At 38.6% G+C, this 21,859-nt stretch overlaps 1 protein-coding gene across 2 annotated transcripts in view; it reads left to right on the top strand.

Annotated features, from left to right (window-relative positions):
* The window catches only part of emid1 (EMI domain containing 1), a 69,624-nt gene that overhangs the window by 45,065 nt on the left and 2,700 nt on the right, over positions 1–21,859 (top strand). The window contains exons 4-15 of one of the 2 annotated variants that reach the window (XM_079419600.1): positions 3,727–3,816; positions 4,275–4,336; positions 4,562–4,688; positions 8,087–8,131; positions 8,567–8,665; positions 13,428–13,520; positions 16,024–16,125; positions 17,361–17,413; positions 17,494–17,556; positions 17,641–17,685; positions 17,810–17,854; positions 21,112–21,196. In XM_079419600.1, coding sequence (XP_079275726.1) covers positions 3,727–3,816; positions 4,275–4,336; positions 4,562–4,688; positions 8,087–8,131; positions 8,567–8,665; positions 13,428–13,520; positions 16,024–16,125; positions 17,361–17,413; positions 17,494–17,556; positions 17,641–17,685; positions 17,810–17,854; positions 21,112–21,196 — 909 coding nt within the window. Of the gene's footprint in view, positions 1–3,726; positions 3,817–4,274; positions 4,337–4,561; positions 4,689–8,086; positions 8,132–8,566; positions 8,666–13,427; positions 13,521–16,023; positions 16,126–17,360; positions 17,414–17,493; positions 17,557–17,640; positions 17,686–17,809; positions 17,855–21,111; positions 21,197–21,404; positions 21,496–21,859 lie in introns of both variants that reach the window. The other variant, XM_079419599.1, reaches the window with a different exon arrangement.

Raw genomic sequence — 21,859 nt, 5'->3', positions numbered from 1 at the left:
TGACCTTGGGCCATTAATAATTTCAGGGCTAAACAAGGAACAATTTTCCTGTGAGTTATAGTGGCCCACTGCATACCCATAATTCTCCAGGCACACTTCTGTATTTCCTCAGCTGCTTGTATAAAAGATCAGTAATGTCATTGTCCTAATGCCCTTGACCTGAAGAGATTACACAAAGGTGAAAACTGTATGAGATTAGTGCAACAGTAACAGTAATTTTGTTTAATGTGCAATGGACTGTTGGTCAAAATAAGTGCACCCACACTTAACTAAACACATTCTTTAGTCACACACACACTGCATCAACTCAGGCCTCAGACACACACTCTCACACACACACACACACACACACACACACAAACTGTAGTCGCTTCCTTCCACAAACTTCTCTAATTGTATATAAGCTGATAAACAGGAAAACTTCTCAGGATAAATACTCCCACACTTCATGCTGTTCCTGAAAGCAAAAAGAGACTCCTCTGTCTTTTTTCAGTGCTTTCCTCTATGTGATATTTTAGTCAAATGAACTTGCCGATAACCCTGTCCAGCTTTTTCCCAAGCATCTTAACAGGAAGTGACCTCGCAATGGTGTTAAGAGCACTCAACCCTTGACACACACGCACATTCACATGTGCGTTTTCTGACCCCTCAGAGCTGAGAGGGTTAGATTTTATCACATGCTCTGATGTCACCATCCGCTCTGCTCCTTAAAGACTCAGAAGGAACATGGATATTAAAAACCAATCGACCGCTGCTTCCACCAGTATACATCCACACACACCCAGGGGTGAGAGGTCAATCTCACATACATTTGCAGGTTGATGTGACTCTTGGCACTCGTAAGGGGAAGTATATTAATAGTCCAAGAAGGGATATTACAAATCTGGGGGTGGTTGAGCTCTCAGCCTGGTATTCTTAAATTCTTTCATCATCTGCTCATGCCTGTGTCTTTTATGATTCAAGCACAAAAGAAGATATTTTGTGTAATATCTGGCTGTTCTTTCCCATAAAACAAAAATAAACAGCAAGTAATGATGGTCACACTTTATATTAAGGTCTAATTATCGCTATTAACACACCATTAACTACAACATTTGCCTCAATAAGCTCCTAATTTGCTGCTTATTAATAGTTAGTGAGGTAGTTGTTAAGTTTAGGTATTGGGTAGGATTAGGGATGTAGAATATGCTCATGTAGAATAAATACTTTATAAGTACTAATATAAAGCCAATATGTAAATAATAGGCATGCTAATTAGTAAAAATTGGTCCCTATACTAAAGTTTTACCAAAAAACAACATCAGTAATTCAAAACTGCTTTTTTGTTCTTTGGACAAATGTTTGACAGCCCCTGGTCCCTAACTGCGTTGGTAGTATAGAAAAAAGCAGTATGAACTCCCTTTGTCTTTTGTTTTTTGGGGTGAACTATCCATCTAGTGCTATTGCTGGGAAATGGAAAGCTGTTTGCATTTGTGTGTGGTTAGCTTCACTTTTTTTAGTGCTTTTGGAAAACGGCTTCATAGAGGTGGAAAGGTCTATATTTTAAAATCACAGGGACATTTGGAACAAAACACAACCATCGGTAAGAGCAATGCACTATGGGAAATTTCCTTTCTGTCTCCTCCACACACACAAAAAGTAAATCAAAAGAGGTTCCTGAAGGGAACATTTATCCCAGGTTTCATGGTTTAACTGCAAAACTCTTACCATTCCCTTTTCTCCGCTGGTGAGGTTTGTTGAACACAAAACATTTTGTCTTTCTCTTTGAATTGCGTTTTGAAATTTTTCTTTTTCTATTGCGGTATATTTCTTACATCTTGACTTATTCATATGATCCTTTTACATTTTCACTCAAAAACGAAATTCCAAGACTATTATTCCTTACTAAGTCTGAGAACCAGACAGGTGCCACTTCATTGGTTCTGGTCCTGTTACTGCTGTGGTTTATCTACATCAGAGCGGCTAAGCAGATTTCCTGTCCCTAACCAGTAATGAAGCTCTGAACTGGGTCAGTTGTTTATGTTTGGAGCACCTGAGCTAGCCACAGACTACTTAATATAAGAGACATTTGCTGAAGTAATCTGAAACAGGTCAGTCCAGGGAGTATTAAAACTTCTCACTACCTTGGAAAAAAGAGACAGAAGAAGAGAAAGAGAGAGAGGAGTTGGGGGAAAGTGAATTGAGGTCCATTTGAACAGCACAAGGAAACCATTGTCTTTAAATGTGAGCCTATACCTTCTCTTGTCTGCCAAAAGTTACCTCTTCCTCGTCAAGATCACTCTGAAGATAGAAGAAAAAATGTCATAAAATGATTTAATGTAAGCCAAAATTAAACATATAATACCCAAAGGTGCGTTTCTCTTGTGAAAAGCATATCCAGGTTTCTCCCTCCAGATTTGTATCCTGTTCAGCCCACCCTTGTTTACCCTTCCCCTCATGCCAGGGCTCTGTGGGCTTACCTGTCAGGGAGGCCCCTCTGTACCTTTCCTGTCTCTGCAGATATGAAGCAGCATTATTAGTGCTTTTCAGAGCGTAACTATCCCAATACAGAACAAAAGGCAGGAGTCAAATTATATACTGCTGTATATAATTTGATATTATATATATATATATATATTATATACTATAATATTTGCATTTGCATTGAATTAGCAAATTAGATAAATAGGTAGTTGTGTCTTAGTTATGTATAGTTATGAATAGATAGTTGTGTCTGCAAAACAAACAAAAAAAATGTTAAGTTCTCTTTTCTACCCATTTTTCGCACAATCCTAGCAAAGTAACCACAGGTGTTGTTCATCAAATTAACTGTGGACATGTTACACTAATGTTAACCAGAACATGTTCAAATATGTTTTTGTTTTAATTTTGGACAGTATGTGTATTGATTAACTGTAAAACCAAACAACTTTATATAAATGTTTTACTTGAAATATGTATTTCTGTCATGATAACTCTCGGAGGGATTGGCATGATAATGTACATGACAATGTAATGTATTTGGTCTTGGCGAAATAGATCTGCTACGCTGGTGCTGCTGCTGCCGTGGCAGAGCAAGTACCGAGACTTGCTACTGCCAATACATCCACAACATGCTGCTGGAGCATGTAAGAAATACTGCTGCTGCAAATATAGCATACATGAATCACCTCGTAGCAGATCTATACAGGTGGAGCTGGGGAAGGTGGAGGGTTTCTGAAGCATGCTGCGAAACTGCTACAACAAGCACTAGTCATATATTTAAAATGTTGAGCAGAGAGCTCATTCGCTACCGATACAGGAGAGAACCGGTCAACTGTGCTATGTGATGATGTTATTAGGTCAGATTGAGTTAGACCTATCAGACTGCGCCATCTAGAGTTTTATGCCAGAACTCTCTATATATAGATTTATATATAGTTTTTATAGTAAAATTTAGGGGCTGTATAGAATTTTTTACATCTTAAACTTATGTTTACCAAGGCTGCATTTTTTAAAAGTAATTTATTTCTTATTATTTCAACATTTATTACTATTTTCAGTGTTGAAAATATTTCACGAATGAAAATATGAAATATTTTTGAGGTAACTGTGATTGCCCCCCCCCCCCCCAGAATTGTTCGATGAATAGAAAGTTCAAAAGAACAGCATTTACTTGATTTGTTTTCCAATTTAACCCCCAAAATTTGAACAGTGATACTCATACATTTTTCAGATTTCCATTCATACATTAATCTCTGTATGTAGGATCATCAAGTAACCTGGTTGCCCAGGAGGCTATAAGAAAACAGGCTACACTTCTGAAACCTGCTTCTAAGACCGGAGAACATATCTCAAGTAAGAGCCAAACCTCTAATCTCTAGTATCAACTCAAAATAAGTTCCACTTAAGTGATGAAAAAGCCCTATAAAGACAAAAGCATCCATAAAACAGCGTTGAAGGAAAATTGTCCATCTGGAACTGTTATAAATTGTACCCAAGGCCCTTTGGTGCAAGACTTAATGATGTAACCAGCTTGTAACAGTAAACAGCCCACTTGTGTTGGCCATTTTGAGCTTGCATGCGCATTTCTTGGTTCTTTTAAACAGCACCTTTTCAGACTGATCCCTGAATAGTTTTTCAGCATGAACATTTCATTTATTCTTCATCAGAGTGCTAAGACATCCATACCACAGAAAACTTTGTAAACAACAGCACTATATTTAAAAAGAACTCACTTTGGAAAGAACACTGTGAAAGCTGTTATTTATCTAATTGATTATGACTTGTTTTTGTCCCCCACCTATCTCTCTCAGTTTGTTTGAACTGCAGTCGTATCACTGCCCTCACAGATCGTGTGAGCTCTCTGGAGGCCAAGGTAAAGCCACATCTTTCACTTTAAGCTTCTTTCACGGGGGAATTCAGTAAGAATGAATTGCATCCATTGATAGCTTTGTTTATTTGTACCTCAGTGTTTTATGATGCTCTGTCCTCATCACTCTAGTACTCCTTTATCACTCAAACAATCCTCGTTTAACACAGTTTAATCAATTACCCTTTGTGCCTTCTCTGTCTCTCTCCTTCCTGTTGCTCTTTCTCCCAGGTTCAGCTTCTTACCGCTCCTGCCTCCACCTCTCATCGAAAGACGCAGTTAAAAAATGAACCTGACTCCTCCTTGCTGATGGGGCCGCCACCTGCCAAAGGTTCTCCTGGGGTTCAGGGTCCCGCAGGTATCTTTATCAATTTGTGTTACAGAATAAAGAGCACTTTTAGTAGTGGTGTTTGTCCTGTACCATTAATTTAAATGGACTGAAGATTGATGTTCATTGGACAAAAGGCCACTGTTATTGTTGTTCAGTGCCAAAGTCAAGGGGTTCAAAGTCATGCAATTGGCCACAGCTAAAATCACATCATTTTGTGGTTTATTCATAATAGCAGTTTAGCACCGGATCCATACGGAGAAAACTTTATTAGCCAATAAGCATGTGGAGATAATCCCATTCCCTATAACAATAATGATAATCCCAGAACTCACCCACATTTTCATTTATCTCCCACTACAGTTGTTGGGGATTTCACTGCGGAGTGATTAGAGTAGATTTAAGTTGTGTGTGTGTTGGACGATGTGAGCACTGACGGTTGTGGGTGTTTTTTGGGTGATTGCCATGGTGCATGTGGCTTTGAATTGTACCAATTCATTGTCAGTTGCCATAGAGATGTAGAACTGAGACATTAAAGAGGCTTGTGGGGATTTGAAGGGGCTAATTGTATAGTCAAATCTGTAGGACTGCACTTGACACTGTGTCACAGATGTCATTTCCACCAGCCAAATTGTAACCGCAGACTTTTCAAGCAGCCTTTGTTCTGGAAATATTTCCCCATTCAGTTTCTCTAAGTATTTAAAAAAAATTGAAATGGACTCCCAAGTAGGATGAGCGCCCTTCTAAAATATAAATAATCTATACTTCAAAGTCACATTATCCTTCAGAAATCAGTTTAATATGTTGATTTCTTTTTATCATCAATGTTGAAAGTTGTGCTGCTTAATATTTTTATGGAAATCATGTAAATAAAAAACTGATTCTTTGGTGAATAGAAAAATCAAAAGAACAGTATTTATTTGAAATCTTTTGTAACATCATAAAAGTCTTTATTTATATATTTTTAATATACGTATATATTGTATTTGAAGACCAATTTACCAGGTGAAAATGTATGATATTATTTAATATTGCTTTTATATTGATATTGTACTGAATCTAATGCAAATTATTCCAATGTTGACTTTGTGTTTTTACTACCCACACTCATAAAAGACCTGAAGTGAAAGACTTTCAATTCAATAATATTAGAATAGAAAACAAATAACAGCAAAAATGTGTTGTACCTCATGGAAGTGAGCTGTCACTGCTGTGCTCTTTTATTGTTGTTCTAGTTTCCACGTTAACCCTTCTCTGATTGGTAGATCTCTCTTTAGGATCATGCAGAGTATGGTTTCCTATTTGAAGCTTCTTATTTCGCCGTCTGAAGGCATCAAAGCACAGTTTGTAAAAATGATGAATCATGTGCATAAGTTTGTGTGTGTCAGCACTATATGCATCCTTCATGCAGCAAGACATTAATCCTTTTTAATGGTTAATACCAACTCCTTAATTCCCCTTACCCACTCCACAGCTATCCCTCGCTGTCAGTGCTTATTCCTATCATCACTTGAAGTGTGGAAGAGATTAAAAGGCAGGTCCAGAGATTTCCAGAGTCCTTCCTGTGCTGACTTGGCAGAACTGTTCAACAAATCAGGGCAATTCAGTTCCTTCCACACAGAACACTGAATAGATCTGCTGCTCAGAGGTTCTCCACCTCAGTGCAAAGTCAATCCTCTTTCCATTCGAAATAACACATCCATGGAGGGTTGTGGTGGAAGGATGAGGCACAAATTACCCTTGAGGGGATTATTTCCATGTGCTGGTTACACAGATGGAGAACGTGAGAGCGAATCTGGTGCTTTCAAAGATGAGCATTTGTGTGGAGCTCTTAAACTGTGTGTGATTCTATGCAGGGCTCACTATAATGCACAATTATTAATTTAGTCTGATTGAGATAGAAAAAGTGGATGCAAATTAGACATCATATTTACTGACATATCGCTCAAGACTGAAATAAAAATTTAAATGAAACTTTACATGGAGTACTGCTTGTGCACAATGCACATTTTCTAATATTAAGCTTCAAATGTGTTTAAATAATGTCACTATTGATGAAGATTGTATGAAATTTATAATATCATTCTTTAAATGAAAAATATAAGTGTACATGAAATGTACTTGCAGTAGTTCCACTTTAGCGCAATCAAATATACTTCAGTATATCTTTAGTTGGACTTCAGCACTACTTCCGCACTATTAAAGTGCATTAAGCACAAAATGAGTTGTTCTAATTTAGCAGACTTTAAGTATACCAGTTTAGTATAACAAAAGTACAATTGCAGGGTATTTTTATTAGGTACATGTATTTGTAGTATACTTAGCATGAAATAAATGTATTTCAAACACTTTGTATATTTTTTTTCACTGGGGTATACTATATACAATAAAAACAACTATAAGATGTGTGGTCTTTGCTATATTTTATTTAATCTCATTCAGTTTATACTGCAAACTCACAATTTAAAAAATATAAATAAATATATAGACACAAAAAATGTAATTTCTTTTACAGTGGCGCTGTAGACTCAGCAGCAGTGCAGTGCCAGAACAGTGTTTTAGACTACCAGTTTTCAGTGAAAATGAAGGTACAGCAGTCACTGCCTGCTTTCCCACTGATTTGTTCCTGGCTCTTTGCTCGTCCAGCTTGTTTTCAAGTGAACAGACATTGGCAAGCAGGATGCTTGGTGCAGGGCGTTAGTTTGATCAAGACATTAGCTGTGCATGAAGCCGTACCACAAAAACTCTTCTGCGGCTCAGTCGGGAGTCCAGGGAAGCTGAATGTTAATCTGTGTTGGACTTTTTCCATGTCGAGTAAGGCTTGTCTATCATGAGATATCCCAAGTGAGAAAGGCAAGAAGACAGTTAAAATTACAGTCTCCTTTTTCTCCTTGCCTGGTTGCTGATATAGATCTAAACTGCAAAGCCTTTGTGGCCCTCTGCGGGTAATCCTCAAAGGGGGCCATTTTTTGTAACACAACAGGGTTGTTGAATTTGTGTTACTCATTCAACATGTTCCTGCAACATAAACTGTGTGGATGTGTGTATGGCCAGATGCTTGGTGGAGAGAAACATGAGGAGATTTTATTTTATCATAAAGTCTTTCAGGGGGAGAATCACATGAGTGACTGTGTAAATATATCGATGTATCAGTTCATAAATTATTTCTTCAGGGAACCCTGTCTCTGCAGTGATGTCACAGTTGATGATCTCACATGATGAGCTCAGTGTTATTTAGACTGTGTCTGCCAACAGGCACTTCACTGATCCACTGATTTTTATCAGGTTGTGGGACGGTTCCAATGGCAGGCCTGGAAGATACTTTATGGAAGATTGACTTTTTTACAGACTAGAGTAGAGCGTGCTTTAAGATCTGCAGAATCCTTATACTTCCTGTGTAACGGTAAATTTGCGTGTGTTTGTCCCAGGTCCACAGGGCGAGAAAGGCCAGGACGGCTTACCCGGTAAAGACGGTGAGTTTTTTCATGTCTTTTCACTGTTCAGTTCAATCTAAAATACACAAAGACACACTTCTGCACACTCACATTAGAAGTCTGGTGCCCAACCGTGGTTCATTTATACCTTTCTAAAAGCAGCAGGTTTCCCATGATCACTGCATGCATAAAACAAGAAATGATGGAGACTCACCCAAAGAAGAAAATTCACCATTTAATCACTCTAAACTAATTTCAAAGCTTGAATGACTTTCAAGTTTTGCTGCCAAAATATATACTGCCAAAATATCTCTTTAATCAGTTAAAATATTTTCAAAATCTTATTTTATGTTCTGCAGAATTATGGTTTGAAACAAAATGAGGGTGAATAAATCATGACAAAACTTACATTCTCACTCTGAGAGGGGAAAAAGCAGAGCACTAATTTGTACATTATGTCTTCTATCTCTGTAGGTAAACTAGGGTCTCGAGGCCTGCCAGGACCCAAAGGTGATGCGGGCAACAGAGGTCCATCTGGGGCTCCAGGGTCTAAAGGAACAGCTGGTCCTCCAGGTACTTTCAACAAATCAAGCCCACCACACTATCACAAGATTCTGAGCTCTAAATCACTCTGTGACTCAAGACAAACATCGTGGCAGACTAGCTGTGTCCTCTTAACACATCTCATGTTGCTGTCTAAATGTGTAGAGCACTTAAAGGGGTAATTCACCCAAAAATGAAAAATTGCTGAAAATTCACTCACCCTCAGGCCCTCCAAGCTGTAGCTGAGTGTTTACTCACTAAATATTTGGAGCAATTTAGCAATGCATCACTTGCTCACCAATGGATCCTCTACAGCGAATGGGTGCCGTCAGAACGAGTGCCGTCAAACTGCTGATGAAACTGCTGCTTTTTCACTGGATGAAGTGTTATTATCAATTACTGGCTGGTATTTTGGCTAGAAGTGATGGTTTAAAGTTAAAATGCCTTGATTTTATTTATTTATTTATTACAAACATGCAGCTTTTCACTTCACAAGACATTAATTGATGGACTGGAGTCACATGGATTACTTGTGGATTATAGTGATATTTTCATCAACTGTTTAGACTCTCATTCTGACGGCACCCATTCACTGCAGAGGATGTAAGTGATGTAATACTAAATTTCTCCCAATCTGTTTCGATGAAGAAACAAACTCATCTACATCTTGGATGGCCTGAGGGTGGGTACATTTTCTGCATATTTTAACTTTTGGGTGAACTATTAATTTTTGCTTTCATCTTTGTCCCAAAATTTGTCTTCATACATCAGTTTATATAATTATATCCACTAACAACAGAGCAGAGTTTTTTTGTGGAGTGCTGACCTGTGACTTGTAAGAATGTGGTTTTTCATAATGCTGACTTTTCTGACGTAAGAGACAGTATATGGAGACGCTTCCGAGTCAGCATTGAACTCCAAGCCCTCTTGCCAAAATATCTGTGCTTGGACCATGCTTTAAAAAATCCTTTTTTGTTCACAGCATGTACTGCTGTGCTGGGGTTTGCCTAAAACACACACACATCGATTAACATACGTATCACTTACCCCAAGGCTCAAAGATAGTATAGAATTTAGTTATAATATTTGAAACATGGCCACAGGTATGAAAGGTCTTTTACCAGAGCCATGACTGGCTGACAGGGGCTTCAAATGACCTTAGGTCTTTACCCAGGCTCTTCAGCCATATGAATCCAATCTAAATTGAACATGAAATATGTATACAATACTTGCTTCTTATTTCTTCCATATGTTTGCCATTGTATTGTTTTTCTTGGATTTGCCTTTTTCTTTACGCCTTCATGTCATGCACTATGAACTGTATCTGATTGCTGTATTCTCTCAAGATAAGTATGTTTACATAAAGCAAAGTAGATCTATAGGAAAACGACGTCATGGTATACGGGTAGCTGACATGACACTCTTAGGGATAGTTGACATGTCCTGCAGTGTGACAAGCTGTACTTCATCTAAAGCATTTTGATATTTCTTCTATAATTATTTTATATGCAGTTTTATAACTTTATATTAACCGAGGGATTTATTTGTACTTTTAAAAATTTATTTATCACACTACAGGACTATTAAAATGAGCTAGTTAAGCTAAAAAGTGATTCTAAATACAGGTGCATCTCAATAAATTAGAATGTCGGGGGAAAAGTTCATTTATTTCAGTAATTCAACTCAAATTGTGAAACTCGTGTGTTAAATAAATTCAATGCACATAGACGGAAATAGTTTAAGTCTTTGTTTTTTTTTAATTATGATGATTTAGGCTCACATTTAACAAAAACCCACCAATTCAATTAGAATTCGAATACTTCATAAGATCAATAAAAAAAAACATTTTTAGTGAATTGTTGGCCTTCTTGAAAGTATGTTCATTTACTGTATATGTACTCAATACTTGGTAGGGGCTCCTTTTGCTTTAATTACTGCATCAATTCGGCGTGGCATGGAGTTGATCAGTCTGTGGCACTGCTGAGGTGGTATAGAAGCCCAGGTTGCTTTGATAGCGGCCTTCAGGTCATCTGCATTGTTGGGTCTGGTGTCTCTCATCTTCCTCTTGACAATACCCCATAGATTCTCTGTGGGGTTCAGGTTAGGCGAATTTGCTGGCCAATCAAGCACAGTAACACCATGGTCATTGAACCAGCTTTTGGTACCTTTGGCAGTGTGGGCAGGTGCCAAGTCCTGCTGGAAAATGGAATCAGCATCTCAATAAAGCTTGTCAGCAGAAGGAAGCATGAAGTGCTCTAAAATTTCCTGGTAGATGGCTGCGTTGACTGTGGACTTCAGAAAACACAGTGGACCAACACCAGCAGATGACATGGCAGCCCAAATCATCACTGACTGTGGAAACTTCACACTGGACTTCAAGCAACATGGATTCTGTGCCTCTCCACTCTTCCTCCAGACTCTGGGACCTTGATTTCCAAATGAAATGCAAAATTTACTTTCATCTGAAAAGAGGACTTTGGACCACTGAGCAACAGTCCAGTTCTTTTTCTCCACAGCCCAGGTAAGACGCTTCTGACATTGTCTTTGGTTCAGAAGTGGCTTGGTAGCCCTTTTCCTGAAGACGTCTGAGCGTGGTGACTCTTGATGCACTGACTCCAGCTTCAATCCACTCCTTGTGAAGCTCTCCCAAGTGTTTGGATCAGCTTTACTTGACAGTATTCTCATCCCTGTTGCTTGTGCACCTTTTCTTACCCAAATTCTTCCTTACAGTCAACTTTGCATTTAATATGCTTTGATACAGCACTCTGTAAACAGCCACACCTTTCAGTAATGACCCTCTGTGACTTACCCTCTTTGTGGAGGGTGTCAATGTTCGTCTTCTGGATAATTTCCAAGTCAGCAGTCTTCTCCATTATTGTGGTTTCAAAGAACAAGAGATACCCGGAATTTATACTGTAGGGATGGTCAATAATTGAAACTCAAATGTAAATATTCTAATATTTTGAGATACTGATTTTTGACTTTCATAAGCTGTAAGCTCTAATCATCAAAATTAAAAAAAAAATTTTTTTTGAAATGTTTTACTTTACATGTAATGAATCTAAAATATATGAAAGTTTCACTTTTTGAAATAAGTTACAGAAAAAATGAACTTTCCCACGACATTCTAATTTATTGAGATGCACCTGTATGAAATAATATAAATCAAATAAATGACATATAAATTGTACATTCATATAAATTTAACAAAATCTTGAGGAAATGGGAGCAATATTGCAGTGCAGTGCTGGTATGAGAAAGATAATTACTGAATACTATATTCACAGACATTCATTCAATGGTATTTACATGAAAGAGCAACAAGCATTTTAATCATGATAAATTATTATTATTATTGTTTTATGCATAAACATGACAATGCTATAGTACTTATTTGTAAGTGAAAGATGGTATGGGCAAATTCGGTAATCAGATTCTTGTGTGTCTGAGTCAGCGGAATACCGGTCCATGCACTTCCTGTTAAATGGAAACAGGACATCCTCTTTACAATGATGCTCTTACAGACACACAATGAACTGCTATTCACTCATTTAGCATTCCATAAAGCAGCAGAGTCCACATGACTTGTGCTGTGACACTTCTCTAAGAATGAATTTTGTCCACTGGCAAGGCTGTTTATTTACACATGCTGTCGGCATTGTTTCAATGACCAATTCTCTGCAGGTATTATACCAATCAAGTAACAGGGATAATAATAAGTCCAATTTACATAGAAAGGAGGTATGTCTCATGAAACAGCCCTATTTCAGTACATTTAGCACCTGTTTAAGCTGGATTGTGGGTGGTTAGTGAATGATAAGAAACAGATTTTTACACTGCAAGAATGACACAATTGTTTAGTGAATTTGGCCCTCGGAAAATGAAAACTTGTAGCTCATATTAAAGGAATTTTATCCTACATCTCATATAACCTCTTTTCCAAATAACTTTCGTAAACATTTTGTCAACCACCTAAAGGAGAGACTGATGAGAAATTGGGTGATAAGTACCAAGGGATGTCAGAAGAGTGGAAAAGAAAAGAAGGGACAGGAACAGAGAAAAACAAAGACAGGCAGATGAAACTCTTGTTCTGTTTGTTTTGCAATCACACTTCCACACCAGCCGTGACGTAGCTATTCTTTCCTACATTTTGTTCCCGCTTAATCAAAACTAACAGGCAACAAGGAACCAGCAGGAGGGATCTTATGTAGATGCACACACACACACACACACACACACACACACTCACTCACACATCCAGACAGAGAGTCACTGGCCAGCTTTTAATTTATTACACACCAGAGTCGCTAATATGCTCCGGCATTTAGCAGTGTTTATTTGAGTTTTCCCAGCTCTCTGTTAGTGCCCAGCACATGGCCATTATGAACCCCCTCCTGTTAATTACAGCCCACACACACAGTAACACACAAACACACACCACTCTCCTGCCCCTCTTATTAACCTGTTTCTTAGAACAGCCATGTATAGAAACCAAATACCTCATTCTACCTCAATCTGCGCTCTCTTTTACTTCCTCTCCTTCTCTTTAGGATGTTAAACATCCCGTAACTTCCTTGGAGTCCTGTTATCATATACTGTAGCTGCTCAACATAGTGTGCAAAAAAACACTCTATACGTTCTCCTGTTTCCTGTTAGCTTTCTGTTGAACTGGACAAGAGTGCCTTATAATTGACTACTCAGGGGAAAGACAGCTTGAAAGGTAGAACTTTGTGGGGGGGTTTTTTTAGTTGAGATTTCTCATACTTTTTTTTTTTTTTTGCTTTCTCCTCAGGTCCTCAGGGACCACCGGGCCTCCCAGGAGAGAGGGGCCTCCCTGGGCCACCCGGGCCCCCCGGACCACCAGCCCCTGTACCTGAACAAGATGGTATGATTACTAATCATTTAAGGGGATTAAATTATAACGTACAATCATCCAGTCATTATCATAAAATAAAACCCAGAGCCCAGGGTGAGTAGGGGCTTATTTTGCAAGAATGACTGACTGATTTTATACACTTATTAGACCATCATTCAAAAGTTTGGGGTATTTTATTAATTTTTAAAGAAATTAATACTTTAATGCGGCAAGAATGTATTAAAATGATAAGAAGTGACAGCAAAAGCATTTATAGTATTACAAGATGTAGTTCTCTTCATCAAAGAGTCCTGAAAAAATGTAGCATCTCAACTGATTTCTACATTGATTTTTGACCAAATAAATGCAGCTGTGGTGAGCATAAGAAACTTCTTAAACCCATGAAAAATTCATTCCGACCCCACAAGTTTGAGCAGTATACAAACGTTCGAGTTTGGTAAGATTTTTTAATTTTTTCATCCTTGTCACAGACTTTGTTTATTGTTTGTGTTCTACTCTTCTTGTATTGTTCTATAATCATCTGCATCTTCCTTGGATTATATGTGATAATCCTATTTTTCGTGACTGCTTATCAAATAACAAAATAAATGGACATGAAACTGCTTTAAATTGAAATTATTTTGTTATGTAAGAAGAAACAGACCACGGTGCATCTGATAGAAGAAACGTTAGGAAATCATTTCCCTGCAAAGGCAGTCAGTTATGCAGTTTTGTGGTCATTATACAACAATATTTGACCACAGAATGCCACAATTGACCAATCAGAATCAAGTATTCTGGAGAGCTGTTACATTTGCCCGCTTTGCTGTTTTTGGACCCTGTTCTCACTCGCTGTCTCTCTCTCTGTCTGGCTTCAGGAACTATGTATGCTGCACTCTCCCATGTGGTTCTTCAGATTTTTCACACCTTTAGAATCGAGTTGTGAGGGAAATTGCTGTAGTGCAGAACCAGATGGATGCATGTAGACACACACACACACACGCTGTAGTCAGTTGCTTTCAATATGGAACAGGTTCAGCTGTGAGTGCAGGCCAGTTCTGCAAGTCAAAACCTAATTAATAGCCAGTCATGGGATGGTCAGTTCAAATTCATCTACGTTTTTCACTGATACTTCCTGATGTGCAATGGGAAGCTTCAAATGAGTCCCAAATGAATGTGAATAGAAAAAGAGGAATGGATTAAGGAATTAGTCTAATTTAGGGGCATCTTTTTTCCTTTCCCGCCGTTGATTAAAATGGCAGGTTTCAGGAGGTAATGCAGGCTAGACTCAATAGTCACATGCTGGGAAATAGGCCTGTCTGTCTGCTGCTGATGTCACTCAACCATTTCCAGATGTGCACGGCCAAAACAGCACGGTAGAGCAGGAGAAGTGTGTGTATGTGTGCTGTCTTGAGACTTACACTCAGTTCAACTATAAGCACGAGGGACTGTTTTAGAATAGAAGCAATAATATTTTAGTGTGCGTGTCGTCACTCTCGAAGAGGACTGGCCTGTGTAGAGGACTGACTCTTCACCTCAGCTCAGTTTTATATCTGCTCTCTGTTGAAGGGGACACAGGCCAGACCTCATAAAGTTTGAGAATTTTAAATGTAGGGGCCTTAGAACTTTATAACTCATTTAAGGCTGTTATTCCCATGATTCTAGCTTCAAAGTAATCAGGACAATTAAAGTGTCTGCAAGGGGCTTCCATAGACAAACACTGTCTTTATTGGAGTTTCCTGTCTGGGTCTGAGCTCAGGGATGCCCTGAAGCCACAGAGACTACAGCAGCAAACTCACCTGCTGGGAGGAGACAGATGGACAGACAGAGAGAGAGATGGGAATCTGCCAATGTAATTTCAAAGGCTGAATCAGTACTTAGCCTTTCCTCTGTGAGAACATTGCCAGCAGTTACAAAACCAATCAGAGAAGACGAGCAGTTACTTTATTGACATGATTGTGATACAGTACATACAGTATTTCCAAAGCACCAATGCACATGACAAAAGCAGTGACAAAAAATGAGAGAAAATGTATTAATAAAAAAATAAGGTGCCAGTAAAATATATAAACAAATAGGAATTCAGTAATAAAAAAGCGACAAGCATTTTTTGGCACGTTTCTATAATGTTTTTATTGGTTGATAAAAGATATTGGTTGATTATAAATGTATAAAATACTTGCTTTGATTTTCAGGGTTTCGGGCAGAGGGGTAACAAAGGGGAAAATAACAGACCACACAAGAGAAAGGGACAAAGAAAACCATTAGGCCGTGATACAAAAGAAAACCGCTGGCTTGTATTTTTATGTCATTTTTTGTGATTCAATTCACTTTTTGTGACAGAAAATAAAAAGCCAGCCCATCAAAATGCCACAACCACTATTATAATTTATGATGCACTAATATTTTACAACCTGCTACACGATATCACTGTTCATTCCTGTCTAAACAGCGCCGTCTACAGGCACAGGCAAGTAGCCATAATGACACTCTGCTTCAGATCCTGGACATCAATTTTTCTTTTTTGTCACAGGCCTGAAAAAAGATATGTCTGAAAAAAGTATGCTTCATAACAACTTCCCCGACCTCCGAGTGACCCCTTCACACGGACCACCAGGTCCACCTGGACCCACCGGTCAGTTAATCAGAATTATTTTCTTCTTGTTTGTTTGTTAGCTTTTTACTGTACTTTTCACTATTGGACATTTATAGCATGGATTATTACTAAATTTAAATTAAGCTTTTGAAAGCCTGATTTGAAAACAAAGAATAAAAATCTGATGACTTTATGCCACATACTCACTGAATATTATATGAAGGTAATTTTATTGATAAAAATATTTACTAAAAATTCAGTTGAATTTATATTAAATTGGCATAGTATGTACTGCACCTTAGTGAATCTGCCTTAAGTTCATTGTGCAGTTTTGCAAACTCATTGTTACATCATTTTTGCAATATTTCAGCCATTATTTCTTGTGCATCTTGGCATATGCTACTTTTCCACACACTGCAAATGGGATGTTGAAACAACACACAGCAAAAATGCACTAAACTCAAAGTTGCCTCATTATTTGTGGCCTGTCTTAAATTACTTTGCAGTAAGATTAATTACAATTAATTTTACACTAGATAAAATATAACTCTGTGTTGGATGTGAAATATTGAATTTGTGTGTGATGAGATTTCAGTGTTTTATTCTGTCTCTGGACACAAACCCAGTCTCCTCTTTCGTCTTTGAAGTGATTTTTTTTCTTTAGAACTGCCATTTCTTTAAATCAGAAATGCATCTAAAAGCTTTAGCACAAGCAACAATCTTTAACATGAATAACACGATTTGCATGGCATCTCAGTAGGTATTAAAGCAATGAGCCATTCTCAAATATGTAACTAAATTTCAGCTTTTGCAGCCCAATATCAGGCTTTTATTTTTATCAAAGATATTTTAAAGTCTCAAAGCCCTTAATTGTTAAATAATGCTTGCTGGGTGATACATTTCACATAGAAGTTCCTGCATAATTTCAGACCATTATATATCCATAATATCAATAACTTCTTTATTGAGTTACTCTTAATTACCAGCTGTTTTATGTTCAAAGATGTTTTCTCATAGCAGCATCCATCAGGTATATTTAAACCCAAATGTGACATTTGAATTGTAAGAACTTGTTTCAGCAGGTTAACAAATGAAAGTAAGCCTGAAAGTTTGATTTGGTCCAAATGGACAGTTTTAATCATCATTCTGTCATTTGAGTATCACGGTGGACATCATAATGTTTTCCATATGTTGTTTCGAGCTGCATCGTGAAACAGTCGGTGCAATGCCATAACGTCGGATCATGAAGAGTTTATTCAGATGTGTTTTTGCAGGTCCTCCAGGACCGATAGGACTCAGTGGACCACCAGGCCCTATGGGACAAACTGTAAGTTAAAGGCTATTCCTTATGTGAGCGTGTGAATATGAGTGTGTACTAGTCACATCTCCCTTTTCTCATGTATTCAGGGAAAGCCTGGAGCTCCTGGTTTGCAAGGCCCTGTAGGACCAAAGGGTGACCGAGGCGAAAGAGTGAGTGCACAAGCATAAACCTACCCAGAGTGCAACACTGCCTGAACATACTGTGCAGTTCTCTCCCTTAATTTACCTCCACAGGGACCTCTTGGATATCCAGGAGAAAGAGGGTTCAAAGGAGAGCCGGTAAGATGCCCACCTCCTACATCATCCGAAAAAGCATAAGGACAGCTCTAGACCATATGACTCCTGAAGCCGTACAGTAGCTTTGTATAAGAAATAGATAATTACTGACACTTCTTCTTCCTAGGGAGCGCAAGGACCTAAAGGACAGCCAGGGGAGAAAGGTCCTCCGGTAAGACAAGCCCTATCAGGAGTCCTGTTAGTTGCACACTCACTCCCTGTACAGGAGAGAAATGATCAGTCCCTGAGCGCACGAGTGCAGGGAAAATGTCATTCACTGTTTAAATGCATTGATTTTAATGCAGCAACAATCTCTTTCCTTATACCTGCTTATCGTTGTTCTAGAGCGAATTGAACGTAAGAGATTTTGACATTTGCCATGATGTTTTTATCGTTCTTGGTTTTAGGTTTTCATTGCTCATCCTGACATCCATCTGTGTTTTAACATCAACAACCACGTTATATCCGTCAGTGGAGTTTTCATCGTGATAAATGGGTGCAGACTGATTTTCTTATTTTCAATTTGTGAAAAATGTAAGCCAAATTAAAGAACGAATGAAAACTCCACTGAAAGGATTTGCTTCACAAACGCTGTTCATTGCTTACTTACAGTACTCACTGTTAGCACATTATACGTCTTGGTTTTGTGTGCACTGGTATTGTTTCCATATGTTTTTAAACAAGAGTTTGCCCTTTATGGCTGATCTGAGACCAGTTTTTGGCTTCTCACTGTCTAAAGGGGGGTCCTGAACTAGTCTCATGTTAGCATACAAGGGCATAATCTATTCAGAATGTGCAGTGATGTTGTTAATGTTGTTGATTTTGTTTGGTTGGTGGTTGGGGCTGTCTCTGAGTGTTTCCCCTGTCCTCTAAAGCTGATTCATTTTCGTTACTGTCTCCATGGCTGCCTTTCACAGCCACCAGTCTCTTAGCTACCAACTCTGGCATATACCCAACACACAGGGAAGTTAAATCTTTGCTTTATCGTGCTGTTTCGACAAAAAAGAAACATTGTACTATTGATATAACCTTTGTGTGAACACTATTGTAAATTGATTAATATGGGTTGTCCAGCAACCAAACCGCTGGGTCAAAACCGCAGGGGAAATAAATAAGAACAAACATCTTTGCAAGACACTGAGCGGTGTGTGTTGTGTATATGCTACATTTTAGCATTTGCAGGGATTTGGTGTGTGGATGGACGTGTGGATGGATACAGCTATCCCTCCGTGTCCCACAGTGCATTGCTGCATGATCCTATCTCATTGTGCTGCTTGTGATCTTCCTTTTGCCTCCTCAACTTACATCTAACCATTCGATTTTGAGTTTGTAGCACTGAGCGATTACTAGTCAAACAAATGTTCTGTTTAATTGCATTACATTATCATACTCGATCTATTGTGAAAGGCTTGAAAAGGCTCTTTAGTTCATAGCAAATTGATGTATGGTTTTCCGCATGGCCTGCGGAACCCAGAAGATTTGTGTTATTAATCATAAGACAGATCATTTCATTAAATCCTATAGGTGTAGCTTCTCTGCTGCATGTAGACTCCTTAGAGATGTATATATAACATGTATAAAGACCATACAATTATTTGAAGATTAATCTCTTCACATTTATCAACGTGAGGCCAGTCGCTCATATAATACTGTGGAGAAAGATTCTGGACCGTAGCCATACTTACATCCCTTAAAGAATATGGTATTTTTGGGAAGAAATTATATTATATATTGTTTGCTGTTTTATTTGGCTAGATGAACTACCTCCTGCTCTCACAGGCACTAACTTTTACATAAGCCTAACATACATAACTCTTTCCTGAGTTCATCAATAATGCTGTTTTTCTAACGTGTGCTTGAGCTTGGGACTGTTGTGTAGAATTTATGTTATGTGACCAGTTTCTTTACACTGTTCAAGAAATGCCTACCAAAGCCACATAACCAAGTATTTCAGCAGATTTTTTTTGTAAGGTTTTCCGTTAGATTTGTTTTTGCTCTCCACATCTACTGATTTTGTAGGACTTTGTAGGGCTGGGTAAAAATATAGATTTTCCTATTAATATTTTAGTAATGTAGGCCTACATAAGATGGAAGGTTCTTTCTGTCAGTCTTTCCTGCAACACTCCGTGACAAAAGCAGTCAGAGTATTTTACCACTGAAGCACGATTAAAGAACAAATGCGCTGATTACTTTTAGTGAATCAAAAATGTACCGCATATCTCACAAAATTATTTTTTAATGAATCGCAAACATACAACTCGATCAGTGTATGTGACTCCTATGAGCCAGTTCTTTATAATAAATCAAAAACGTGCATGGTGATCAATTTATCCCTATTCCTGAAAGGAGTGACTCATTTGAGCTGGTTCTTTTCATAAATAGTTAAAAAACACACGTTACTAATTTGAATTATGAGAGAGAATTTCTTGAATGCAGATTGAGTGAAATATCAGACCGAGAGTTTGAGAATCAGATTTGAAATGAACCGGGAAATCTTTATTGATACCCAACTAAAATTGCATGAACTTGAAATCCCTGTTGAAATAAACAAACAGAATGTACTGGTTAGGTATGTTTTGCAGCATGGCAGCTGGTTTAAGATGGTCCTTAATTGGTCATGAGCAGGTTTAAGCTGGTCCTGAGCTGGTTTAAGCAGGTTATGAGCTGGTCCTGAGCAGGAGCTAGTTGCTAGTTAGGACCAGTTTAGGACCAGCACATGACCAGCTTAAACCAGCTCAGGACCAGCTTAAACCTGCTCATGAGCTGCCATGCTGCAAAACATACCTAACCAGCATATGCTGTTTTTTCAACAGGGATGGTCAGAATTCAACAGACATATTCCATATGAATATGTATCATATGGAAATGATTAACTGGCTCTGATTGGACACCAGTATTTGATAGACGTCTTCAATTTGAGCTAATTATGGTGGCTTTGGTGTAAGAGCATCTTTTACCTTGAGATGAGCAGACTAAAGACTAAAGAAGTGCATACATAGTCAGCTAAGTACAAGTATTTCCCAGATGACTCTTACATCTCTTTAGTTTGAAGGAAGCTGCTCACCTCTTGGTCTTTCAGTAACATAGTTTGAGTGTACTGGGAATGTTAAGTGCATGTTTAAATCTAAAATGATTGAACATTTGGTCTTGATTTGCTCTAAGGAGCCTTTGGCCTGGCCTCAGAAAAAACAATGCATGTCAAGACTTACGGCATGGCCACAGAAGAAAAGTATGAGAACAGACAAGCAGATCTAAATCTGATGTGTAGTTAACTGGAGTTATGTAGTGAATGGAGCTGAGAACTTAACCTGCTAACTACGGTAATGGATTGAGATTCATGTAATTGATTAACAGAATGACTATGCATCTTGGCGAGCGCTTTTGTTTGGCTTGTGCCCAATACCTTGACGGCTGTATCTATCTCCACAGGGGGATGGGATACACCAAATCCGCGAGGCCCTGAAGATCTTAGCTGAGAGGGTTTTAATCCTCGAGACTATGATCGGTATACATGGTGAGTAGGAGGCCAGAAGTAGATTTTGATCCATTTTAAAGGCCTTAGGACCAGGGGTCAGAGATTTCAGTGCATCTGTTACCCGACAACATCTTTGGAAAGCCAGTAAAGAGCAAAGTGTGGTGGAGGACAGGGGCCAAGTACTCAGCCTGCCATCCACAAGCCCAACCCCCCACCATGCTTGTCAAAAACTTTTGATCTTTGATAGGACTTTAATTTGAAGAAGTTCCAAGACTTGCAGGCTGACTTAGAGCTGCTGGCTCGCAGGGTGCAGCTGCTGGAGGCGATCATCTGGCCAGGTAATGCCCACCTCCCCTTGTCTAGCGAGTCAATCTACTGCCATCTCCTGGCCAGTTAGAAGATCAGCACACGGGAAGGATTATATGAATAAAAAAGACTCCAACCAGGGCCAGACTCCGGCAGTGTTTCCCAGTTACTACCTCTCATAAAGTTGATATGCAACCACTAGGTATTTAGTAGATGCTTTCCCATCCATAGTGACTTACAGTAGGCTACATTTACTATGGAGATAAAGCTGCTGCAACAACCTGGTTTCGGTGCCTCTCTCAAGCATGCAGTGTGATGATGGGAACCGCAGTAAATCACCCCAGTAGTTCATGAATCACCTCTTCTGAAGTTTGAACCGACATCCATTGAATTACG

Source organism: Barbus barbus, assembly GCF_936440315.1.
Source record: "Barbus barbus genome assembly, chromosome: 6".
Lineage (NCBI taxonomy): Eukaryota > Metazoa > Chordata > Actinopteri > Cypriniformes > Cyprinidae > Barbus > Barbus barbus.
This window is presented reverse-complemented; position numbering and strand designations above follow the sequence as displayed.